General features: G+C 42.5%; 1 protein-coding gene across 1 annotated transcript; it reads left to right on the top strand.

The window, feature by feature from the left end:
* Positions 1-24,146, top strand: ube2j1 (ubiquitin-conjugating enzyme E2, J1). Its single transcript, XM_046873815.1, has 8 exons — positions 1-469; positions 7,873-7,946; positions 10,422-10,553; positions 11,743-11,827; positions 15,845-15,950; positions 19,117-19,246; positions 19,536-19,655; positions 22,513-24,146. Exons 1-8 carry the CDS (start codon positions 439-441, stop codon positions 22,780-22,782), a joined length of 948 nt encoding a protein of 315 aa, XP_046729771.1. The 5' UTR covers positions 1-438; the 3' UTR covers positions 22,783-24,146.
* Positions 24,147-24,301: the final 155 nt, after the last annotated feature.

Here is a 24,301-nt window from a genome sequence, read left to right as displayed (position 1 = left end):
TGATATTCCTGTTCCTCCATTACTTTAAGACAAATTGTAAAAACTTCAGCGATCTTCCACAAGCCAGGGTGTTTAAATAAAGTTTTGGCATTCAAACAAAATGAGCTAATTTACTTCCTGGTTTCGCTTTTGCTCAGCGATTGTTAGGAGGAAGCTGAAGCAGTATTTCGGATATACCTCTGCCACGTCAGATTGTACACACCACCGGGGCAAATAACAAAAAAACACCACAGCTGCTCCGCTTCCAGGGGTTTTAACTGACAGCGTGCGTGTGTGTGGAGCTTACAAGCTCTTCTCTACCCAAAGCTGTAGGTCGCAGGCACGCTAATGCTAGCTGGCTAACAGGAAGACACAAGCTGAAGTCTTTTATTTATCCGTATAAAATATATATATATATATTTAGTATTTTATTTTATTTGGTCCTTCGTTCGAGTCAGGATGGAAGGGAAATACAACCTGAAGAGCCCGGGTAAGAGGTTTATATACGGAATATAGGTAAACATCGGTCATGGTTAGCATGCTAGCTAACGGGGCAACGTATTCAGTTTGTTTGTTTGTTTATGTTTTATATATTATTAAATGATATGGGATTGTTTGGGATTTTTACTTGTTTTACTCCCTTGTTATCGGATCATATTGTTGTCTGTGCGATAACAAGCTACAATAAGTAGCTCAGACTTGTTTATATAAAGAGGAAAACAACAATAAGTTAATAAACATGCAAAAAATATACAAACAAACACTTTCACCTGCTTTTTTTTTTTCTTTTTCTTAAGTTATTATTGGTCAGGTTTTTGTCACGGGATAGAATCTGGCCCGGATTTGTATTTTATTTTATTTTATTTTATTTATTTTTTTGCTAATATACTTCCTATATGTTATATAAACAAACAAACAAAAAGTCGTGTGTCCCAATACTTTTGACGTTGGAGTGGTGTGTGTGTGTGTGTGTGTGTGTATATATGTATGTATGTATGTATGTACATCAAAAGTATTGGGACACACAACTTTTTGTTTGTTTATTTTGTTTTTTTTTCTTTCACGTGAACTACAAACTGGTGCCAGCATGACAATGCTCCCGTGATGATGGAGATATGATTTCCACAGGGTTGGAGTGAAAGATCTCCAGCTATAGAGCTCCAACCCTATTGAACCTCTTTTGGGATGTATTAGAACACACCCCAGGCCTCCTGATCTCACCTGCATCACACCCCTGTGTCTGAATTAACAGAAATCTTGACAAAATCTAGTAGAACATCTTGAGAAGAGTGGAGCTCATTCTAACAGCAAATTAGAGCTAAATGTGGAATAGGAAGGTGAAAAAAAGCACATACTTATCTTATAGTTGAGTGTGCATTTATGACTTTGTAAACAAGTTATATACTATGGTTTTATTACTTATTGTTAATTCAGTGTACATTGGCAAATCTCTGACACTGGAAAATCCTACCGTAAATATCGACAAGACTTTCGGTAAAAAATGCGGCTGTTTTTTATTTTTTTTTTATTTTTAACAATTCTTTTTATACTACAATATTGTACATTCAAAGAATTCAGCATTACTGTAGTGTGTAGGCTAATTTATAGTGTGTAAGTTAAAGAATTTTCTTTTGAGTTTAGATTGATTAGCATTTATAGAGGAGAAAACAAGGTCATGCAAACTACTCCGAAGAGAACTGCACAGCTGTTGTAACACCTGGGTCGCTTCTCAGGCTAGAAACCATGAAACCCATCATGCATGGCTCAGCTCAAAGACATTTTCATACAGAGAAAATCTAATCGTCTCATAACCACTAATATCCAACTAATAGTAAAGAAATACTCTAACAGCAAGGTCTTTTATTACATATATTTATATATTAAGATAAATACATGTTGTAGAGTTTGCAGTTAACCGACATGTAACAGAAACTAGATCCTGCTGTAAGTTTAATTTCTATAGCGCTGTTAAAAAACAAATAAATAGATAAAGATTAACATTTTAACATCATTTCTTCCCTATAAGCAAATTTTGTCCCTACAAGCTAGTTTGCCCCTGCAATATGATCCCCATATATTACAATTTGTTAATATAGTCCCCATAAGTAACGACTCCCCCGTTGGTTGTCTCAATAAGTATTGATTCCCCTGTTGGTTGTCTCAATAAGTATTGTCCATATTAATAAGTTTGCTTCTGTAAGATTGTCTGCATAATTGGGTTTGTTTCTTTAGTCCTTATAAGTAAATATGTTCCCATAAGTAAGAGTGTCCCCATAAGTCAATTTGTCCCTATCTGACCTGTATGTGAGTTTGTCTGCATAAGTTTGTTTAGGTTGTCCCTATAAGTGAGTTTGTCCCCATAAGTTTGTGTTTTGTTGTCCCTATAAGTGAGTTTGTCCCCATAAGTTTGTGTTTTGTTGTCCCTATAAGTGAGTTCATCCCCATTAGTGAGTTTGTCCCCATAAGTTTATTTTTGTGCCCCCATACATTTGTTTTTGTTGTCCCCATAAGTGAGTTTGTCCCCCCCATAAGTTTGTTTTTTGCTGTCCTTATAAGTGAGTCTCCATGAATCTGTCCCTATGAGTTTGTCCCTGCGTTAAAAAATAAAAGTCTGTCTGATGTAAAAGCCATCTATTAAAGACTCAAGACACTGACCTGGATTTACATGTTTCAAATATTATGTTTAGATCAGCAACTGAAGGAAGTGTTTGTATTATTGTAAAAGATAATTGCTCTTAAACAAGCTTTCGTTTAGTCCGAAGACACTTAATATCCTCCACTGACTGGTTATGCAGAATGAACACAGCAGGAATGTTTGAGGTCGGCCAGCCGTGCAAACAGAGCTCTCAAACAGGAAGTTCGGTGGTTTTCCGGAGAGCTCATTCGCTTGGCCGTGTTGCTTTTAACTACCAAACTCTTGCTATGCCGGACTTCAGGATTGTAGAAGGTTACAGAATATTTGTATTCCTCGTGCAGTACCATTAGGGCCAAATTGTATAACGACAAAGATATTGCGTTTCTGTTCAATCAGACAAATGCATAAGGACTAAACATGGACAAAATGTGATTGTATTAAAAAGACAGTTATAATAGGTTTATAACTGTCCTATCTAAATAACTCTTTAATGTTCAGGAAGAAAAGGTGGTTGATTTCAATCATTTCAGGTTTCAGAGCACGTAACCACATATATACGGCTGGAAAAGTCGCGTCCCAATACTTTTGGCATCAAATCAGGACAAGAAAGAGAGGGACAGAGGGATGGAGGCAGGCGGTCAGGATTTAATAACACGCCAGGATTTGCCTGGACAGCATCACGTCTCTGTGGAACGGGTCGAGAGTTCACACACTTCTCCGTAACTCGCAGCGACTGCGGTTGTCTCTTCTCGTCATCTCACACGCGCACACGGGCCGAACGACTCCTCGCCCACTTCTTCTCCTCCACTGCACGAGTTCACGAGCAATTAGACGCCAGGACGATTCGAAAGACATTCCAAGTGTCGGATTCGACTCACCTGGTGGCGTCGGACCCCCTCCCCGGTGGGAGCCCTGAGCGAGTCAAAGTGTGTGAGATGTGTTCTGCCTGACCACTGGGCCATCAGGAGACTGCTCCAGCTGCCTGTAGAGCCCCAAACAGCTGGACACGTGTCACAAGCTGCTCTGAGCCCCATTTATCTTATTGTGTATCTTCTCTTCTCTCTTCTCTTCTCTTCTCTTCTCTTCTCTTCTCTTCTCTTCTCTTCTCTTCCCTTCCCTTCTCTCATATTGCTCATTTGAACCAAATGCATAATGCCAAAGCTCTGGATGATGATGATGATGACAATAGTGATGATGGCGATGATGATGATGATGAAGACGGCGATGCTGTAAGGTGTGGGGTGTGTGTGCTACACTTCCCTTCTCCTCGTTACACCTGGGTTTTGGGTGTGTCGTCTCAGTGGGGGGGCCGAGTGGAAATCCGTGCTGATGCTCGGAGCTCTTTATGGACACACTCGTGTCAGTCCTTCACTCATCCGCAGCTACGCCGGCATTTCCTTACCACTCCATCTTCCTTGATTCGTTTTTTCTCTCTCTCTCTTTCTCTCTCTTTTTCTCTCACTTTCTTTTTTTAAGTTTCCGTTCTCTTTCTGTCTCACTTGTTGCCTGCTGATCAAAGCCTGTCAAACTTGTCTCTAGGCGCTCATTACCCAGCATGCCTCGCACATGTAGCGGCATCGGTAATGGGCTCCTGCTGCGCGAGAACCCGAGCAGGTTCGGTTTGCTGTCTTTCTGCATCTCCTCGTCCCTTTTCATCAGCACTGTAGAGATTGTATAAGATGTGTAGCTGGAGGAGGTTTTGGTCGAGACCACAGCGCTAAGTGACCCACAGTGCTGGTGCAGGGAGCGTTCCCTCTGTAATGAGGCACTGGTTATGTTACACACATACACATACATACACACACACACACACACACACACACACACACACATACACTCGCACTTTCACACTCTCTTACTGCCCAAAAGGTGCCTGATTTTTCTTTTTTGCCACTCAATTATTTTTCTTTTTCTCTCATTCTTGTTTTTCGCAATTTCTCTCTCTCTCTCTCTCTCTCTCTCTCTCTCTCTCTCTCTCTCTCTCTCTCTCTCTCTCTCTCTCTCTCTCTCAATTCCGTTTTCCATACTTCATTTTATTTTAATATTTATTTTTCTTTTTAAAACTTGATTTATTCTTCTCTTTTCTTCCTCGTTGTTCAACTTTTTCTTTCTTGCTTTCTATTTTATTTATGTCTGTCTGTATCTATCCGTCTCTGTCTATCTAACTGTCTGTCTGTCTGTGTCTATATATATATATGTGTGTGTGTGTGTGTGTGTGTGTGTGTGTGTGTGTGTGTGTGTGTGTGTGTGTTTGTTCTCAGGTGTGTTGTGTATTATTGCAGTGTGCACTTGTCACATGCAGTGTTCTGTATTTCACACTGACTCTGTAATGAGTCTCGCTCGTGTCTTACTTATTTCACGAGCTTGAAGGACACGCGCGTCCCCGGTCCCATCAGACTAATCATATACAGAGCGTCTGTGCGTATCCGGAGCAGACCCGAACTGCGCTGAGATACAACTTGTTTTCCCTCCATCGTGCCGCCCTCATTCCTGCTCACGTGACCCTCTGATAACGTCCTTCAGCCGCCGTGACTAAAGCTGCATAAATATGTTGACGCTGGAGAAGGGCAGTTAAAGTCGATGAGTTCCCCCAAACCACACCAAGCATATAAACCTCCATCTCTATTCTGCTTCTCTCTCACAGCAGACTGATCTGGAGGAAGAGGGTTTTTTTCTCCTTTCATAGAGACATGATTTACTTCATCATGGCAGGAAAAAGACATCCTACTTAATTAGTTGTGACTGAAGTTAAGAAGCAGCAAAGCAGCAGACGTCCCTCCTCTAAACCCTTCCCCAGTGTTTATACAGCTTCAAACGCCGCTCTATGGATTGCAGGGCTTCAAATACTCAGACGCTCTATAGTTTATAAGGCTTTAAACACTGTGCCGCTCTATAGTTTATAAGGCTTTAAACACTGCGTTGCTCTATAGTTTATAAGGCTTTAAACACTGCGTTGCTCTATAGTAAGGCTTTAATCACTGTGTTGCTCTATAGTTTATAAGGCTTTAAACACTGTGTTGCTCTATAGTCTATAACGCTTTAAACACTGCGCCGCTCTATAGTTAATAAGGCTTTAAACACTGTGTTGCTCTATAGTTTATAAGGCTTTAGACACTGTGCCGCTCTATATTTTATGAGGCTTTAAACACAGTGCCGCTCTATTCTTTATAAGGCTTTAAACACTGTGGCGCTCTATAGTTTCTGAGTCTTTAAACACTGTGCCGCTCTATAGTTTATAAGGCTTTAAACACTGTGCCGCTCTATGGTTTATAAGGCTTTAAACACTGTGCAGCTTTGTAGATTATAAGGCTTCAAATGCCACTCTATACTTTATAAGGCTTTAAACACTGAACTGTTGTGTAGTTTATAAGGCTTTAAACGCTGCTCTATCGTTTGTAAGGCTTCAATTACCGCTTTATAGTTTATAAGGCTTCAAATGACGCTCGCTCTATACTTTATAAGGCATCAAACACTGAGCTGTTCTATAGTTTATAAGGCTTCAATTGCAGCTTTATAGTTCACAAGGCTTCCAACGCTGCGCTATAGTTTAGAAGTCTTGAAACGTCGCTCTGTAGTTCATATGGCTTCAAACGACACCAGTACGGCAAATTTCGACTTCAATTTACAATAACAACTTCACAAAAACAGTACAATTGTACATTTCTCATCACATGGAGAAACCTACACAAATGATCTTGCATCTTGAATTGTAAAACATTTGGTCCAATTTGTCTATGATGCGCAAACAAATTTGGGGTCAAAAGCCAAACAGGAAGTGAGGGCATTAAGGACTAGCTTTGCATGTGAGTAAATTAGCTTGTTTTAAGGGATTTCAGGAATCTAGAGTACATAAGACCAAACTGGGAGAAACAAACTTTAAAGTCTCCAAATAGGAACTCTGACATGTTGAGTGAAAACTTCTCATATTTCTTGGCAATGGAAATAAATATAAGACTAGACTTCTTTGGCAGGATGTGAGGCAATATCTCAGCAACAGCCTCTAACTGAAGTGTATCTCATGGTACCAATGACTTCAGGTCATCTTGGGGGATCGAGTAGGTGGAGCCAGGAAGTGCTTGGCCCCCTTAATTGCGGCTTGAAGCCATATTACTTTCTTTTTCTCACTTTGACACTTTTCTTTTGCCCGTACCTTTTTTCTTCTTCTTTTTTATTTTAATTCGTCCGTCCCCCCTTTTCTCTCTGAAACCGCAACTTTGCAGGAGTTTGAACAGCTGGGTATCGTCTTCTATTTTAAGGCGCCGTTCTTCATTTCTGTTTCGCATGAGCGCAAATTAGGGCGCAGTTTTCCTCCTTCATTAACACGTGCGTGCCTCGACTCGACTTTGGCAGAACAGTTGATCACGCTTCGCAGTTCCGCGATTCACACGCAGGAGGCACTAACGTGTAGCGCGGTCCCCGAAGGCGAGAAAAGCTCACACTGCGAGAACGATGGGAACTGATTTCACACCACGGACTGAGCAACACCCGAGCAGCTGCAATTCATCCGAGTGTTTCAGCCGGACTTCCCCAAATCCGATCTCACATCACTGCTCAAACACTGAACATCTTCACCTCAGTGTCTGATCCTTTTCTGTCTGCATAGTTATATGTGACATCTTTCTTTCTTTCTTTCTTTCTTTCTTTCTTTCTTTCTTTCTTTCTTTCTTTCTTTCTTTCTTAAAAATGTTTCTCTTTACAGGTGTATCTCTGTCGCTTTGTATCTTTTGTCTTTTTATTCTTTCTCTTCTTTCTTTCTCTCTCTTTTTCCTTTTTTCTTTTATACCAATTTTACTTTCATCACACTCTTTCTTTCTTTTACTCTTCCTTTTGTCATTCTTTCTTTCTCTTGTTTTTTTTTTATTCTTTCTCTTTACAGTCTATGTATCTCTCTCTCTTTCTTTCTTTCTTTTGCTCTTTCTTTCTTTTGCTCTTAGTTCTATCTTTCCTTTTTTTTCCCCCTCCTTTTTTTCTTTTCCATGCACTGTACTTTGCTGAGTCAGGTGTTACTCCTCCTCTGGGATGGATGCAGCAGTATAAACAGTGTTACAGAATGAATGAAATGAACGAACAGAAAGTGGAAGTAGTTATTAACCCTGTTTTGGTATAGACTTGTTTGGGTTTATGCTGGTCAGCAGTGTGATCTCGCTCAGGCGTAACCCACACGTGTTTAAGGGCAGGTTTAGGGCTCTGAGTGAGCGGTCGGTTTCTGTGATTGAGGAGATGCTGTGAGATAATGATGGTTATTGTTCTTTTGGCAGCGGTGAAGAGACTGATGAAGGAAGCAGCCGAACTGCGAGATCCCACAGAGCACTACCATGCCCAGCCTCTAGAGGTGAGTGAGTACACCGCACTACTCCACACCGCGCTACTCCACACCGCACCACTCCACACTACTCCACACCACCCCACACTATTTCACAGCACACTTCTCCACCCCACACCACTCCACTCCACCCAACACCACTCCACACCACACTACTCCACACCGCACTACTCCACCCCACCCCACACCAACCCACAGCACACTACTCCACACCACCCCACACTATTTCACACCACCCAACACCAACCCACAGCACACTACTTCACCCCACACTACTCCACATCACTCCACCCCACACTACTCCACACCACGCTACTTCACACTACTTCACCCCACACTACTCCACATCACCCCACCCCACTCCACCCCACACTACTTCACACCACATTACTCCACACTACCACACTACTCCACACCACGCTACTCCACACCACGCTACTCCACACCACACCACCCCACACTACACTACTCCACCACACTACACTACTCCACACCACCCCACACTACACTACTTCACCACACCACACTACTCCACACCACCCCACACGACACTACTCCTCCACACTACTCCACCCCACCCCACACTACACTACTCCACTCCACCCCACACTACACTACTCCACCACACTACTCCACACCACCCCACCCCACACTACACTACTCCACTAAACCACACTACTTCTCCCCACACCACACTACTCCACACCACCCCACACTACACTACTCCACCCCACCCCACACCACACTACTCTACACTACTCCACCACACTACTCCACACCACCCCACACTACACTACTCCACAACACCCCAGACTACACTACTCCACCACACTACTCCACACCACCCCACTACTCCACACCATCCCACACTACAATACTCCACCACACTACTCCACACCACCCCACTACTCCACACCACCCCACACCACACTACTCCACCCCACCCCACACCACACTACTCCACCCCACACCACACCACACTACTCCACCCCACACCACACCACACTACTCCACCCCACACCACACTACACTACTCCACCCCACACCACACTACACTACTCCACCCCACACCACACTACTCCACACCACCCCAGACTACACTACTCCACCACACTACTCCACACCACCCCACACTACTCCACACCACTCCACACTACACTACTCCACTCCACCCCACACCACTCCACTCCACCCAACACCACTCCACACCACACTACTCCACACCGCACTACTCCACCCCACCCCACACCAACCCACAGCACACTACTCCACACCACCCCACACTATTTCACACCACCCAACACCAACCCACAGCACACTACTTCACCCCACACTACTCCACATCACTCCACCCCACACTACTCCACACCACGCTACTTCACACTACTTCACCCCACACTACTCCACATCACCCCACCCCACTCCACCCCACACTACTTCACACCACATTACTCCACACTACCACACTACTCCACACCACACCACACTACTCCACACCACGCTACTCCACACCACCCCACCCCACACTACACTACTCCACCACACTACACTACTCCACCACCCCACACTACACTACTTCACCACACCACACTACTCCACACCACACCACCCCACACTACTCCACCACACTACTCCACCCCACCCCACACTACACTACTCCACTCCACCCCACACCACTACTCCACCACACTACTCCACACCACCCCACCCCACACTACACTACTCCACTAAACCACACTACTTCTCCCCCACCACACTACTCCACTCCACCCCACACCACACTACACTACTCCACCCCACCCCACACCACACTACTCTACACTACTCCACCACACTACTCCACACCACCCCACACTACACTACTCCACAACACCCCAGACTACACTACTCCACCACACTACTCCACACCACCCCACACTACTCCACACCATCCCACACTACAATACTCCACCACACTACTCCACACCACCCCACACTACTCCACACCACCCCACACCACACTACTCCACCCCACCCCACACCACACTACTCCACCCCACACCACACCACACTACTCCACCCCACACCACACCACACTACTCCACCCCACACCACACCACACTACTCCACCCCACACCACACTACACTACTCCACCCCACACCACACTACTCCACACCACCCCAGACTACACTACTCCACCACACTACTCCACACCACCCCACACTACTCCACACCACTCCACACTACACTACTCCACCACACTACTCCACACCACACCACTCCACGCCACACAACACTACCCACCCCACACCACACTTTCCCACCCCACACTACTCCACACCACTTCACCCTGGCTGGCATGCCCCATTAAGCTTTGCTCTTGACTTTTTGAGCACACCCACATTGTGCCTGTGTGTGTGTGTGTGTGTGTGTGTGTGTGTGTGTGTGTGTGTGTGTGTGTGTGTGTGTGTGTGTGTGTGTGTGTGTGTTCTGGTTCCTCTCAGGATAATCTGTTCGAGTGGCATTTCTCAGTGCGCGGGCCTCCAGACTCTGACTTCGATGGAGGGATATACCACGGCCGCATCGTTCTTCCTCCCGAGTACCCAATGAAGCCCCCGAGCATCATCCTCCTCACTGTAAGCCCTTTCACTCAGAAACCCCAACCGAGCAAGCGATACAGCGGGCTCACACTCAATCTTTCTTTCTTTACAATTTTAAAAATCTCTTTCTTTCTTTCTTTCTTTCTTTCTTGCTTTCTTTCTTTCTTTCTTTCTTTCTTTCTTTTTTTCTTCACACTCCTTTCTTTCCTTACAATTTATATTTTTATTTTTTCTAAAGGTTAATACATTTTCTTCTTTCCTTAAAATCTTTCCAAATGTTCTTTCTTTCTTCACAATATTTCTTTCATCTTTCTTTCTATCACTCTTTCTTTCTTTCTTTCTTTCTTTCTTTCTTTCTTTTTCTTTTTCCATCACTTTCTTTTTTTGCTTTTCCTTTTTAACCAATTTTTTATTTCTTTTTCTTTTGATCCGTTCCATTATTTCTTTTACCTCTTTCTCTCTTTTTTTTTTCTTTCTTTCAGTTTTTGCAATTTCCCTCTGTTCCTTTTTATTCCTTCTCTCTCTTTCTTGAGCAGACAGTAGCCTCCTGATGCTGCCAGTAAATGAAAAATCGTGTTCTGTATTAAACACCTGCACCGCAACCGGAGGGCTGCGAACACTCGTGTCTTCCTTTTATACCAAACACACACACACCTTCGGAAAATCAATATCGGTCCCATCCAGTTAGATCATATTCAGGAAACCGCCAGTGCTGTTAGATAACGGCTTTAAATAACTTAAGGCAACTTTCTAAACCCTGCTCACACTTTTTCCCCCCTTTCTCTTAAAGAGCAACTTTCTCTTTGAGCTTTCTCTCATCTCTCGCCATCTCAGTTTTTATTCCTCTCTCCGGAGCGATAGACGGAGTATGTGGCAAAAAAAGAAAGAAAGAAGAAGGGACGCGATCAAAGGCTCATGTTTGACAGCCCGATACAATGGCAGATGTAAAGCTGCTCTTTTGCATCGCTACCCCGAGCCTGCTGAAATGTTCAGTGGTTTGTTTATGAGAGTGGAAGAAAAAAAATATGTTGATTTATTATTCTCTTACGGGAAATGTCACCGGATGTGTTCGTCATCCTGTTTCTCTCCTACTCCGTTTCTCCTCCGCCTCTTGATCTTCGGAGATCAATACGTCTCATTTGTTCATCACTCTGATTTTGTGTCAGCCGTGTTTTCGTTCTTTCATTATTCGGAATAATTAGACTCGGAAATCCTCTTTCCGCAGCCTAACGGGAGGTTTGAAGTCGGGAAGAAGATCTGCCTGAGCATATCTGGCCACCATCCTGAGACCTGGCAACCTTCCTGGAGCAGTGGGTACCACACACCATGAACCACATACACTAATATATATATATATATATATATATATATATATATATATATATATATATATATATATATATATACACAATATATATATATATATATATAATATGACTGGAAATACGATTTGTTGTACGTTGTTTAGCGCATGTACAAAAAAATCCTGTTGTATAATTATACTAAATTATACTAAAACTATAAGGGCAAAAGTTTATGGACACCTGGAGATGAGTATGTTTCTATTTTTGAACATTTCACACAAAGTCTTCATTTGCTGTTATAAGAACCTTCACTCTTTTGGGAAGGGCTTCCAATAGATTCTGTCTAGATTGGTGCTTATGTAGGCCTGGGAAGCTTCTCCAATTCATTCTAAATAAGGTTTCAGGAGCGCTCCAGCACTCTCCTAGTTCAAGCAAAGCAGTAATTTCATGCTACCACACAGTCCCACACAGTCATGTGTTTTCTAACTTCGTGGTACCAGTTTGAGGAAGAACAACGTACGGCTGGAGAAGCCACGCATCCTAATACTTTCGGCTACACATCACATGCACACTTCACTAAACATAGCACCGGTGCTCCGTGCCCACCGGGTATCGAGAGCAAATGAGGGAATAAAGGGTTCATTAGAATTTAAATGAAGTCGTTACGCTAATGTCCTCGTGCCACCGGTGTCTGGTGTCTTCCAGATTGTTCTATCAGCATGCTTTCAGTTCGCTCCTAATTGAATTTTTTTATTTTTTTTTGCCGTGAAATGAAGAATCGGGCCGATTTGTAAAAGCGATCCGGATGTAAAAACATTATTTTGTGAACGGTTTTCCTGAAACAGACACCATAATCCGATAAAGGCATTCAGCAGTTCGGAGAAGATCCACATTTAGTCCCAGTTTGTTTCTTCTCAGAAGATGTTCCACTAGATTTTGTGTCGATTTGTACTCTTTTAGATGCAAGAGCATTATTAGTAAGTCAGATACTCATGTGGGCGAGGAGGTTTGGGGTGGCATTCCGATTCATCCCAAAGATTTTCAATAGGGTTCGAAGTCTGTAGCAGACCACTCAAGATCTTCCACTCCAATGTTCATAGAGCTGCACAGGGACAGGGGTCTCCGAGTTTAAGTGAAAAGCTACGGTGGATCAGTTCACAGACACTGAAGACTTAAAATGGAAAGTAGCTTTTAAGGGGTTTTTTTTGCGTGTTTTTCTTGTATCTTTGGTAATAAAATAATTTACATAAACCGATAAAAATTTTTTGATTGCGCTGAGCCTTCAGGACATTCAGAGAACATCAAATTCAGATTTTCATCCATATTGTTATTACAAACAACTTAAAACTTGAAACCTCATAAACCTCATCATATTGCAAAATACATGGAACTCTTTGCATCCCAGAGCATTTCCTAAATCAGAATCAGAAGTGTGGATTTCCACATGATTGCAGCTGATAAAAAGCAGTACCCCCCAACCACACTGAGATGATGTTAGTGTTCTCCCCCTTATCTAACAGCCATCAGCTCATTACTCAGCCTTTTATGGGTTCAATAATGTGCATTAAGGCAGGGAAGAAGCTGTGCACTTGAGTTTCTAGCTTGGCTTAAGCAACAAGAGCAGCTCCACTTTCACCACTGAAAGGTGTTGCTTAGTGATACATAAAGATTTTATAGCCCTAAAATTGTAAAATGAATTCTGCAGACCTCAGACCAGATTTCTCTCACGAGTACCGTTCACATTTATATAATGGTCTGCCTGAAGAGTGCATTCTGATTGGCTAGAATGTATTATTTATTTTTTATATTTTTACATAAAAGTAACGCAGTCAGTTTAGCCACCTTTTCTATATTAACGTGCCGCATTATAAACAAAAGTAACCATGACAACATACAGTTACAGTCACATACAGAGTAAGACAGCTGTCTCCTAAGCTGAGGAGGATTTTGAGAAATGGTTCAACACACAAGATGATTTTGATTAGACAAAAAAAAATAAAAAGAAGCAGAACGAAAAACGGCACCAAGAGTTAACCAAGACAGCTTCATTATCAGAGTGAAAACTTGCAGCACTTCTTTAAATCAGTGTAACGAAACCGAAGCGTGATTTGTTTTGCACTGCAGACATCAATGCTGGAAAATGACCAGCAGGCTATAGACATGGGATAGGTGGCACTGCATTTAAAACGGTTATTAATTTGTAATTGAAATCACTGCATGGGTTTGTTAAAACCTCCAGAAATCATTGACAGTGAATACAGTTTGCCATGGCGTCCTCTATCATGCAGTAGTCATGCGCTAACATGATCCAGAAACGCCGTCATCCTCTCTGGGCTTAAAGCTCATTTAAAATGTACCTTTTCCATTAACACCATGTCCTCCGGACTGAAGATGAGAGGGATCATCTGGCTTCTTATCTGTGCTCAGTTCAATAAGCTGCATCTCCGATGCCATGCGAGTGCATTAGTGCCTGTGGAATAGGCAGCCTGCACATTTGGAAAGGATTCATCAATAATGAATGGTATATACAGGTTTTAGAGTAACAAATGCTTCCATTCAGAAACTTTTTCAGGGCAAGACAATGCAAACTGCATACTACATCTATTACAATAGCAAGACTTCGTAGCTGGAGAGTCCAGTTGCTAAACTTCCCTGACCGCAGTCTAGACCTTTCAACATTCAAAAATATTTGGCGCATCATGAAACGAAAAACACAACAATGGACACCCAGAACTGTTGAGCAGCAATAATCCTCTTATCAGATACACACGGGACAACATTCCACTCCCAAAACTTTAGCAACTGGTCTCAGTTCAGAAGATGTGATCCTAAATGTTTCATATCTATTCTATGTTCTATTGCAAATAATATATGGGTTTATGAGATTTGCAAAATGTACATTTTACTCAGCATTCCCACTTTTTTGGAATTGTGGTTGTAAATCTGTTTGAGCTATAAGGGTTTTTTGTGACAGAACCCAGCGGCGCAGAGGTTTAAATGGAGCCCATTTACGAGTATTGTGAGGCCGTAGTCTGATTGACTCTTAGACTTTATGGGAACGTTTTTATGGGATCTTACTGCAGTGTCGAACCGTTCAGTCATTTCATGCAATCTGGGGTTCGGGGGACCGCAGGTTATATTGTCCGTAGAGGCGGCGGTGATAAAATTGCACAGACGTACGCCTTTAGCAAATCAAATATATTTTGATTTCACAACAACAAAGATTACCACTCTGTGCACGACTGGGTATTGAGTATTGAAAAATGTTTGTTTCCATACTTCCCATTCGTTTTTCTAAAAGAGAAAATTGAGAATTTGTAAACAATATATTTTATTCTAAAACAAAGTCCCTGTAAATAACGTAAGACGCACGACAGGCGTTTTATTGACTTTTTATTGTCTTTTAAACGTCGCGGCGCTGGCTAAAAACACGCCATCGTTTTTACAGTCCGCACTGCAAACGCCGTTTTCAAATGTATCCACTTTGGAGAGTGTTTTCAAAAAGCCATAACAAGCTCCACTTTTCTGGGAAGACGTTTCCATCGATTTTGCAGAGATTTTTACGATTCATTCAGCCACAAAAGTGTTGTGATGTTGGTGAGATGAGGTGTGGTTATAATTCATCCCTAAGGTCTTCAATAGAGTTGGCGCTCTTTAGCCGTAGATCTTCCGCTCCAACCCATATAAAGCATATCTTCATGGAGCTGTGCACATTGTGATTCTGGAGCAGGTTTGGATGTCAGAAACCCCCTGACTGAGCCTCAGACCGTTTTGAGAAGCCGTGTTCTAACTCCTCCAGACACGAGGCTGTCTTCAGAATCCTGTTTGAGACCGAAAGCGCAGCATTATGAGACGTTATGTAACACCACATGCAGCGCTGCGTGTTGTCCTCTGGGGAGCCCGTTCTGTCCTCGGCTAATACAGTGTGACACATTTTCAGTCTTTGTGTCAGGATGTGTCGTGACTTCTGCTTTGTGTGTGTGTGTGTGTGTGTGTGTGTGTGTGTGTGTGTGTGTGTTGCAGTCCGGACAGCTTTAATAGCGATTATTGGGTTCATGCCGACTAAAGGAGAGGGGGCCATAGGATCACTGGATTACACTCCAGAAGAAAGGAAAGCCCTGGCCAAAAAGTAAGAATCCATCTCTCTCTCTCTCTCTCTCTCTCTCTCTCACTCTCTCTCTCTCTCGCGCTCACTCTCTCTCACACTCTCACACTCTCTCTCTGGTTGTGTTTTCAGCATTGTCAAAGCATCAACTCACAAAAGTAACAAATACACTACATATAAATAAATGAACACATCAACAACAGTCTTATAAATATAAACAGGAAGGGATTATGTGTTTATGCTCTCTCTCTCTCTCTCTCTCTCTCTCTCTCTCTCTCTCTCTCTCTCACACACACACACTTCTGTTTTTCTGTATCTCTCTCTCTCATTGCTTCATTGTTTCTCAGTATCTCTCACTTGCTCGCACTTTCTGTCTCTGTCTATCTCTTTCTTTCTCTATCTTATTGTTTCTCAGTAACTCTTTTCTCTCTCCTCTCATTGTTTCTTTGTATGTCTATCTTTTCTCTCTCTCTCTCTCTCTCTCTCTCTCTCTCTCTCTCTCTGTGCCTGTCATTGTCTCTCTTGTTCTCTTTGTCTGTCTTTTTCTCTCTGTTTTGTTCTGTCCATCATTCTTTCTATTTCACTATCTCTGTCTTTCTCTATTTCTCTGCATTTCTCTTCTGTCTCTCACACTCTGTCTTTTGCGCTCTCTCTCAGTGTCTCTCTCACGACTGTGGTACAGTGTTGTCAAAACATATTTGTTCACAAAAAGTGAACATGTAGATCAACAACAAACACCTACGTTTTAGGGAAAATATATTTCTCTCTCTCTCTCAGTTGCCGTTCTGCACACAGTTTTAATAGTCATAACGCTCAGCACTGTTGGAAATCTAAGGCCTGTTTGTTTAACATAAGCAAAATAAAAAAGCCAGACGTTTCTATTTGAGTAGCTGTGAGCAAGTTGCAGTAGATGTGAGGTAGTGAATGAGGTGATGAGGGTTACACCAGATTACTGGAGGTTTAAAGGCATCTGATTGCAGGCTGGTAATGAGACGGTAATGAGGCGGATCATTATCGTGTTTCGTTTCGGGTCTGAGACGGTACTGTCTTGTCCCTGCGTAAAGTTACAAATCTTGTATTAATTCGCACTCCAAATGAATCGTACTGATATCCAGTTCAGTCTTTTTTCTTTTTTTTTTCTGAATGAATCGTACTGATATCCAGTTCAGTCTTTTTTCTTTTTTTTTTTTTATGCATAAAAACATTCTCTTTATGTCAGTTTTAGGGCAAAGCAGATCAAAGATTCTTTCATTTACAGCCACAAAGCGTACGGGGGCATTGTACAAACATCTTTCATTATTAAAGCAATAGTTTATGTTGTGTGAAGCAGCTTCAACTGGAGGTCTTTGGAAGCTTTGTAGCTGACATGCTAAACGAAAGAACTTTTAGACCCCGATTTTGGGGAATAAACTTTAGACCCCGATTTTGGAGAGAGAATGCTAGTCAAGTACGTCTGGGTTTTTTTTTTTTTTTTGGCGCTCACAACGAAAGAATGAAGGAAATAGAGTGAAAGACGCAAGAAGATCGAATGAAAGACTGTAAGAATTGAATTAAACAAACAAAAGAAAGAATAACTGGATGAAAGCAGATATAGACGCGAGAACGAACAACGGAACAATGAACAGACAAAAGGGTGAAACAACCAACAAAAGATATGAAGAAATAGACAAAAGAATGGATGAAAGAACGAACTAACAGACAAAAGAACCAATGAAAGGAAGAACGAACGTGCAAGCGAAGGGAGGAAGGAATAAGCGAAAAGAAACAATTGAGCGAGTGTAAGGAGGGAAGAATGAGCGAGCAAGAGAAAGGCAGATCGAACAAGCGAAAGGCAGGAAGACTAAACGTGCGAGCGGAAGGACGAAAGGACGTGCGAGCGAAAGGCGGAACGCACGTGCGAGCGAAAGGCGGAACGCACGTGCGAGCGAAAGGCGGAACGCACGTGCGAGCGAAAGGCGGAACGCACGTGCGAGCGAAAGGAAGAATTTTTGCATGAAGGTTCGTTGGTATTTAGTCTCAATACATGACGCACAAACGAGTGTGTCTATTCTTAAAGCCGTTTCAATATTTTTCTTCCTTACCATATGTTAGGGATGTGTACCGAACGCCCCCGAGAGATTCAAAGTCATTATCAGAAAGCTTCGAAAATCTGGCATGTGTGGGCATGCAGCATTTATATAGGAGCTACATTTCAATCCCAAGTCTGAACCGGAGAATGTAGACAAAGACCAATCAGCTATTAACACCAAGCGAACAAACAAAGCCGTCCAATTAACACCTGGAGATTGGCTGATGAGAAAACCCCTGACTGTTTGGGCAAAAGTTTGTGGACACCTTAGATTGGTATTTTAACTTTAGTATTCACTTGTTGTTCTGGGACGATGTTCAACTAGATTTTGTGGAGATTTGCCACAAGGATGTTCGTTAAGTCAGGTACTAATTGTGTTTCATCCTAAAGGTGTTCAATAGGGTTTGAAAAAGGCCTCTGAAAATTAGGGTTGCAAAAGGCGTGGAAAATCTCCGGAATTTATTGGAATTCATTTGAAATTTGGGAACATTTATATAAACCGTATCATATAAAAACATAAATCGAAACATTTGGGTTTTTGATTGAATTGTTAGTATGATTTTGTTGCGCAACTGCTTACACACAGCACAAGGAAGTTTTAAATGTATATCGGCAAGAAGGACATTTTTTGACGTGCAGGATTCAAGAACTGATGTGCGTTGGCCTCAGCAACCAGGGAGAAATTCTGAAATTGATACATTGAATTTAACCTGCTATAGGCTCACCTGTTATTTTGTAAATTCCCAGTATATTCCCATTATTTTCCGTTAATTCCCATGGAAAGTTTCCATTTTGGAAAATTCCTTGAATCAAACCTGTGGAAAGGGTTTCTTTGAGGAAGCTCGCTTTGTGCACAGGGACACGGTGATACAATTGTGCGCCTCCAGGTTTGTGGTAACAGTTTGAAGAAGAACCCCACATGGTTGGAAAATTCTGGTGTCCCAATACTTTTGACATTGCAGTCTCAGTATGAGCTTTATACCGAACCGAAGATCTACTTGTAAAAGACTTCGTGATCTTGAGGACCAACATTACATTTTTTGTAATCTTGTCATCTAAAGAATTTGAATGTATTTTGAATTGTCTCGTAGATCTTTCATGTTCATGCGATTCTGCTTTCAGGTCTCAGGACTTCTGCTGCGAGATGTGTGGTTGCTCCATGCGTACAGCTCTGCTGGCGCTGACTCCAGAGAGCGAACGCCAACCCGTGGACCCTCAGGCTCAGCAACTAGCACAGCAGATCAGCTTTAAGGTACGTTCACCTGTATGGCTTCTTCGCCAAACTGTTTCCACAAAGTTGGACGCTCACAATTGTGTGGAACGCGTGAAATTTTCCGTTCGGACTAGGAGACCAGAACCTGTGCACAAAGCCAGCTCCGTGAAGATGTGATTTATATGGAATGGATCGAAAGATCTCCAGCTATAGAGCTCTGATCCAAACCACCTCACCTACTGTACATCATAACCTGACTTTACTACAACACTTATGGATGAGTGAGCAGAAATCTCTTCAATTGTTTTTTTTTTTTGTTTTTGCACAGGCCGAGACTAGTACGTCGTCAACTGCCAGCGAGAGTAAAGAGCCGGCGAGCGCTAGCCAGCAGGACCCGGGTGCCGCGTCAGAGGTCCAGGACAGCGATGCTACGGCTCAGGCTGAACAGGTGGATAAAAACGTTTTGTTCCCACTCGCCCCCCGGAGGCCACACGCCTTAAAAACAGGCTGTATTTATAAGTAAATAACACTGATATATTAGGGAGCAAATAAACATTTTGTCTGCAAAGTTGACATGTTAGAAGCAGGAAAAATGGGCAAGCGTACAGATTTAAATTGTGACGTCTAGACGACTTGGTCAGAGCATTTTCAAAACTGCAGGTCTTGTGGCTGTTCCGGTCTGCAGTGGTCAGTATCTATCAAAAGTGACCTGGGGAAGAACCAGTGGTGAACCGGCGACAGGGTTATGGGCGTATCTAGGTATATCTGAGTTCAAACAAAAATCACACACTTATTCTAACTGGGTATTAAAACAGACCCGACTCCTACTTTCTTCATCCGCGCATGAAATCGCCTGAAAGCACTGCTCCGTATAGTTGCTCCCTGTTGCTACCGATTACAGCAGCCATATTGTGCGCAACGTCTTTTCCCTCTTTCCTTTCTGTCATGGCAGACAATCAGAACTTTCCTGACATCCTCTCTTCACTCTATTTTTTTGTTTTGTTTATTTTTTTCTTTTTCTCGTGAACCAGATCGGATCCCGTTAAAACCCGTCCGCCCTCTCAGTTCTCAGTCCCTAAACATGTTGAAGTCAATTAAAGGCATCTAAGCGGGAGGCCTCTGAAACGCTCAGCATGCCTTAAAAAGCATGACGAAGATCAATGCTAATTGCTTTGGAAAGCTGTTTACACTCCAGTTCACGATCAAACACGTAATCCAGCTACACGCGTTTTATTAGGAACGTCTCAGTAGGGCACCCGATCAGCCCTTTGTGGCGATTATTAGTGTTGCGTTTTAGAAGGAACGTTTTAGAAGGTCTATTACGGTGGCTGGAAATCAACCTACTGGTTTTTTAGGGCTTACTAGGGTTACTAATCAGAAGGTCGCAGGTTTGAGTCCCAGCACCTCCAAGCTGACACGGTTGGGCCCTTGAGCAAGGCCCTTAATCCTATCTGCTTTAACTTCTTACAAATGCTTAGATGGATTTTTAAGAAAATAATCACACTGTGCTGTAATGAATATATGCCAAATCAGCACTGTTTGTTTCATTGGTTACCATGGAAACAACAGTCTGAAGGTGGTATGGTCACTTCGAGGCATGGTTCCAAAAGTAGGCTTTAGACGTCCACGTTTGATTGTGTTACTACTCATATTATAGATTTCCGATTGGTCAGGTTTAATCGGCATGCTGATGAGAGAGATCAGATTCCGCAAATTGGAGTGGCCACTCTTTACACCCGTGTCAAAAAGCGCAACACATCAAATCGTGAAGCAGATCGGGCTTCCAAGGCAGAAGAACCTATCGGTTTGGTTCCTGTTGGACAGCAACTGGAAACTGAGACTACAGGAACACAGATTAAATTAGATTATATTAGATTAAATTTGTCATTGTACAGAGTACAAAGTACAGGGGCAATGAAATGCAGTCAGCTTTAAATATATATTATTCTCTTTAATATATAATATACATGTACAAGGTGGTATTTTGAGCAGAAGAAATTCACAGATACCGGGAACATCTTCAACGAGCTCAACCCCCGAAAGCGGCGAAACGATGATCGTCGGCGAACAATTCGCACAATCTCTCTAAAGCGAGTTTCGTCGGTTCGTCATTTTTGACACCATTGCAGAGATCCGAGATTTATTAACACCCTTGTGGATGAATCTCCACAAAATCTAGTGGAACATCTGACCATAAGCGAGGAGGTTTTTACAACAGCAAATGTGGACTAAACATCAATCTCCAAATTCTTATAGGTTCTCTCTGTGGAGCTGCTCGGTGATATGTGTTGTTAAATTAGATGATGGATTAGTCATCATCATCCTCTCTAAAGCTTTCGAGTTCTACCATTTTCTCTTTCAAGAGAGAAAAATCTTTTCTATAGATCACAATCAGGTGTGCTGCACTCCAGACATTTTCCAAACCTTCTCCCAAATAGAAAACCATTCTCTATGAGCGAGTGGGTTTATTTATAGAGGGCTGCGATATGCTCCAGGCCTCGTTTCTCTTTTTCTTTTCGAGCTTGAGCTAGCGTGACCCCCTTTTTTTTTTTTCCAAAATTAAGCAATTCATTCGCGAAATCCATTCATCACCCTGAAGCGAGTTTTGTGCTTCACAGGTAAATGAAACCCGAAGGCGTCTGTGTTAACGCGGTGTTTATTTCATTCTACTCGCTTGCCTACATGAGGTCAGCGAGACAAAGCGACGGTTTAAACAGTACGCTCGAAGGGAAACTGAACCGCTTTGTGATTACATTTGCCATGAATTTATAAACTTACTAATATTTCCATATTTACTTTTTATGTTTTTGGGTAAAAAGCTGTCGATTATGTTTACACGTGAATCGCAATTATGTGCATGACACGTCCTGGATTATTCTGCAATGATAATATGGTCATTTTCTTTTGGTTTTTGGACGTCTCGTGTACTTCTGCTTAATGAGAGAAGCGAAAGAGGACGTGTTTTTAAGTGATACTGCAAATTAGGAGCTCAAATCCTCCTAGACTGATTCCTGGAACGAGCCTTTATTACACCATATTACCATATGATCATACAATTGAAATGGAGGCATGAGTCTACATGATGGTTCTGATCATTTTTCTGGGACGCCTTTCAGCATGACCACGTCCACACGAATTCGTTTGAAAACGCGTATTTGTCTCCCCGTTGGCGTTGCGTCTCAAGCTCGAGTCGAACACTTAATGAGATATTTAATGAGATTCATTGAGACTTCTAGATCAGTGCCAAGGCACTTTGAATATTTTTTGCCGGCCCATAAGACATAACTGTGTTTCTTTCTCTTTAGGCCGAGCCGGCGTCCGAATCCGTCTCCGCTCCCGCTCCCACTGCGCCCAGCTCCCGGCCCCTCAGCCCTCGACAGCGGCGCACTCAGAACCGGAACCAAAACCAGCCCCAGCGTCGGCCCGCGTTTCCAACATTCCCCGCAGCAGCCCAACAAGACGCCAGCCACACAGGCTCGGCCGTCCTCATCGTCCTGCTCACGCTGGCTCTCGCAGCACTCGTCTTCCGCAGGATCTACCTGGCCCAGGACTACAAGTTCGACTTCGAGCTCTGACCGGCATGAGATAACAAAAAACAACACTTGCGCTACGACTAAAACTGCCGCTAACCTCTACCACCTCCCAGCTGCCACCTATGTCCTCAGCAATGCCACTCATACCAAAGCAGAAGGGCAGCAAAAACTTTAGAAAAGCGACAAGTATCTGCTATATTTAGACAAACGTGTTGGAAATGCATGAAAGACTGGAACTTCCTGTTCAGGCGTTACGGTTTTCCCGGGGCACATTGCGCTTCACCTAATCGGTCCAATCCAATTTTGTTTCAAGTTCTATTTTTATTTATTAGATTTACTCGAAGAGAGACTCGACCCGAATCTCGATCGATTTTAACCGGCGTTAACAAACCGCTTACAAATTTTTTAGGTCGGTTTGGCCTACAAAAAACTTGATTTATGATGGATGAACAAGGCCCAATATATTGTCGATTACCCAATCTGGCTCTTTTTTTTTTTTTTATTCAGAATTCTGTTTGCATTGCTTATGGCTCGATTGTTTCACTGCAGTTGTATGTAGTAAATGATTTGGAAAATGATCATTATTTTTAAAATATTAAATCAGCAAGTCAGGTAACTATAACTTCGAAGCAGGTTTCCGATACCTTGAATTATCGTGCTCGAAGTTACGAGGTCAGGAACTGCTTGATGGCAGCGGCAGAGTCTGTTGCTGGATTTTTCTCTACCACACAATGTCCGATTTTATCATTTATGTTGGGTAAAAAAAAAAATGTGGCCTGTGTTTTTACCTATAAATTTGCCTAAAGGTCAGACATACATATTTTAATTCACATTCATACTCGTGCGTCGTGAGGTGAGGGGGCGGGGCTTCTCATATAGGAGAGTTTAGTACACATTTGCAAATCATTCCAAATTGATCAACTGAACAACTCATGTCCTGTTTTACTGCTTTTACGGGGTGCTTTCATTTGGATTGGCAACCCTAACGACGCACTTTGTTTTTTTTATGAGATCGCCGGACAAATTGAGAAAAAAGTGCGGAAAACCGCTGAAGGAATATAATCCGGCAGAGCATTGCAGCGTGGGTGGGGTTTTATCAGGGCTGCGGGGGGGGCGGAGTTTTCTAATGCAAGTCAGCCACTAACGAATACAATTATTGTTGGAAGAGACATAGCTTCTGTTACAGTACACACACACACACACACACACACACACACACACACACACACAATAGATACAAAAAAATACTGGTTTCTAGCAATATTGCATTCCTGTAGATAGATTTTTTTTTTTTTTTTATGTCCAGTTTGAAAAAGATAATATATGTTATGATCTGTAAACACGATCAGCTGCATGTGCTTTCGATCGGGTAAAAAAACAAAACGAAAATAAAAAATACACTTTTATTGAGTTGCACCCCATTTAGCGTTCATCTGGAAGTACAATAAAGTGTGTTAGATTTAGAGAAGTTCGCGCGAAACTGTATGCGCTTGATTAATGATAAAACACACTCACACACACACACACACACACACACACACACACACACACACACACACAC

Source organism: Silurus meridionalis, chromosome 18 (genome assembly GCF_014805685.1).
Source record: "Silurus meridionalis isolate SWU-2019-XX chromosome 18, ASM1480568v1, whole genome shotgun sequence".
Lineage (NCBI taxonomy): Eukaryota > Metazoa > Chordata > Actinopteri > Siluriformes > Siluridae > Silurus > Silurus meridionalis.
The sequence above is the reverse complement of the archived record's forward strand: the minus strand, read 5'-3'. Positions and strand labels throughout refer to the sequence as shown.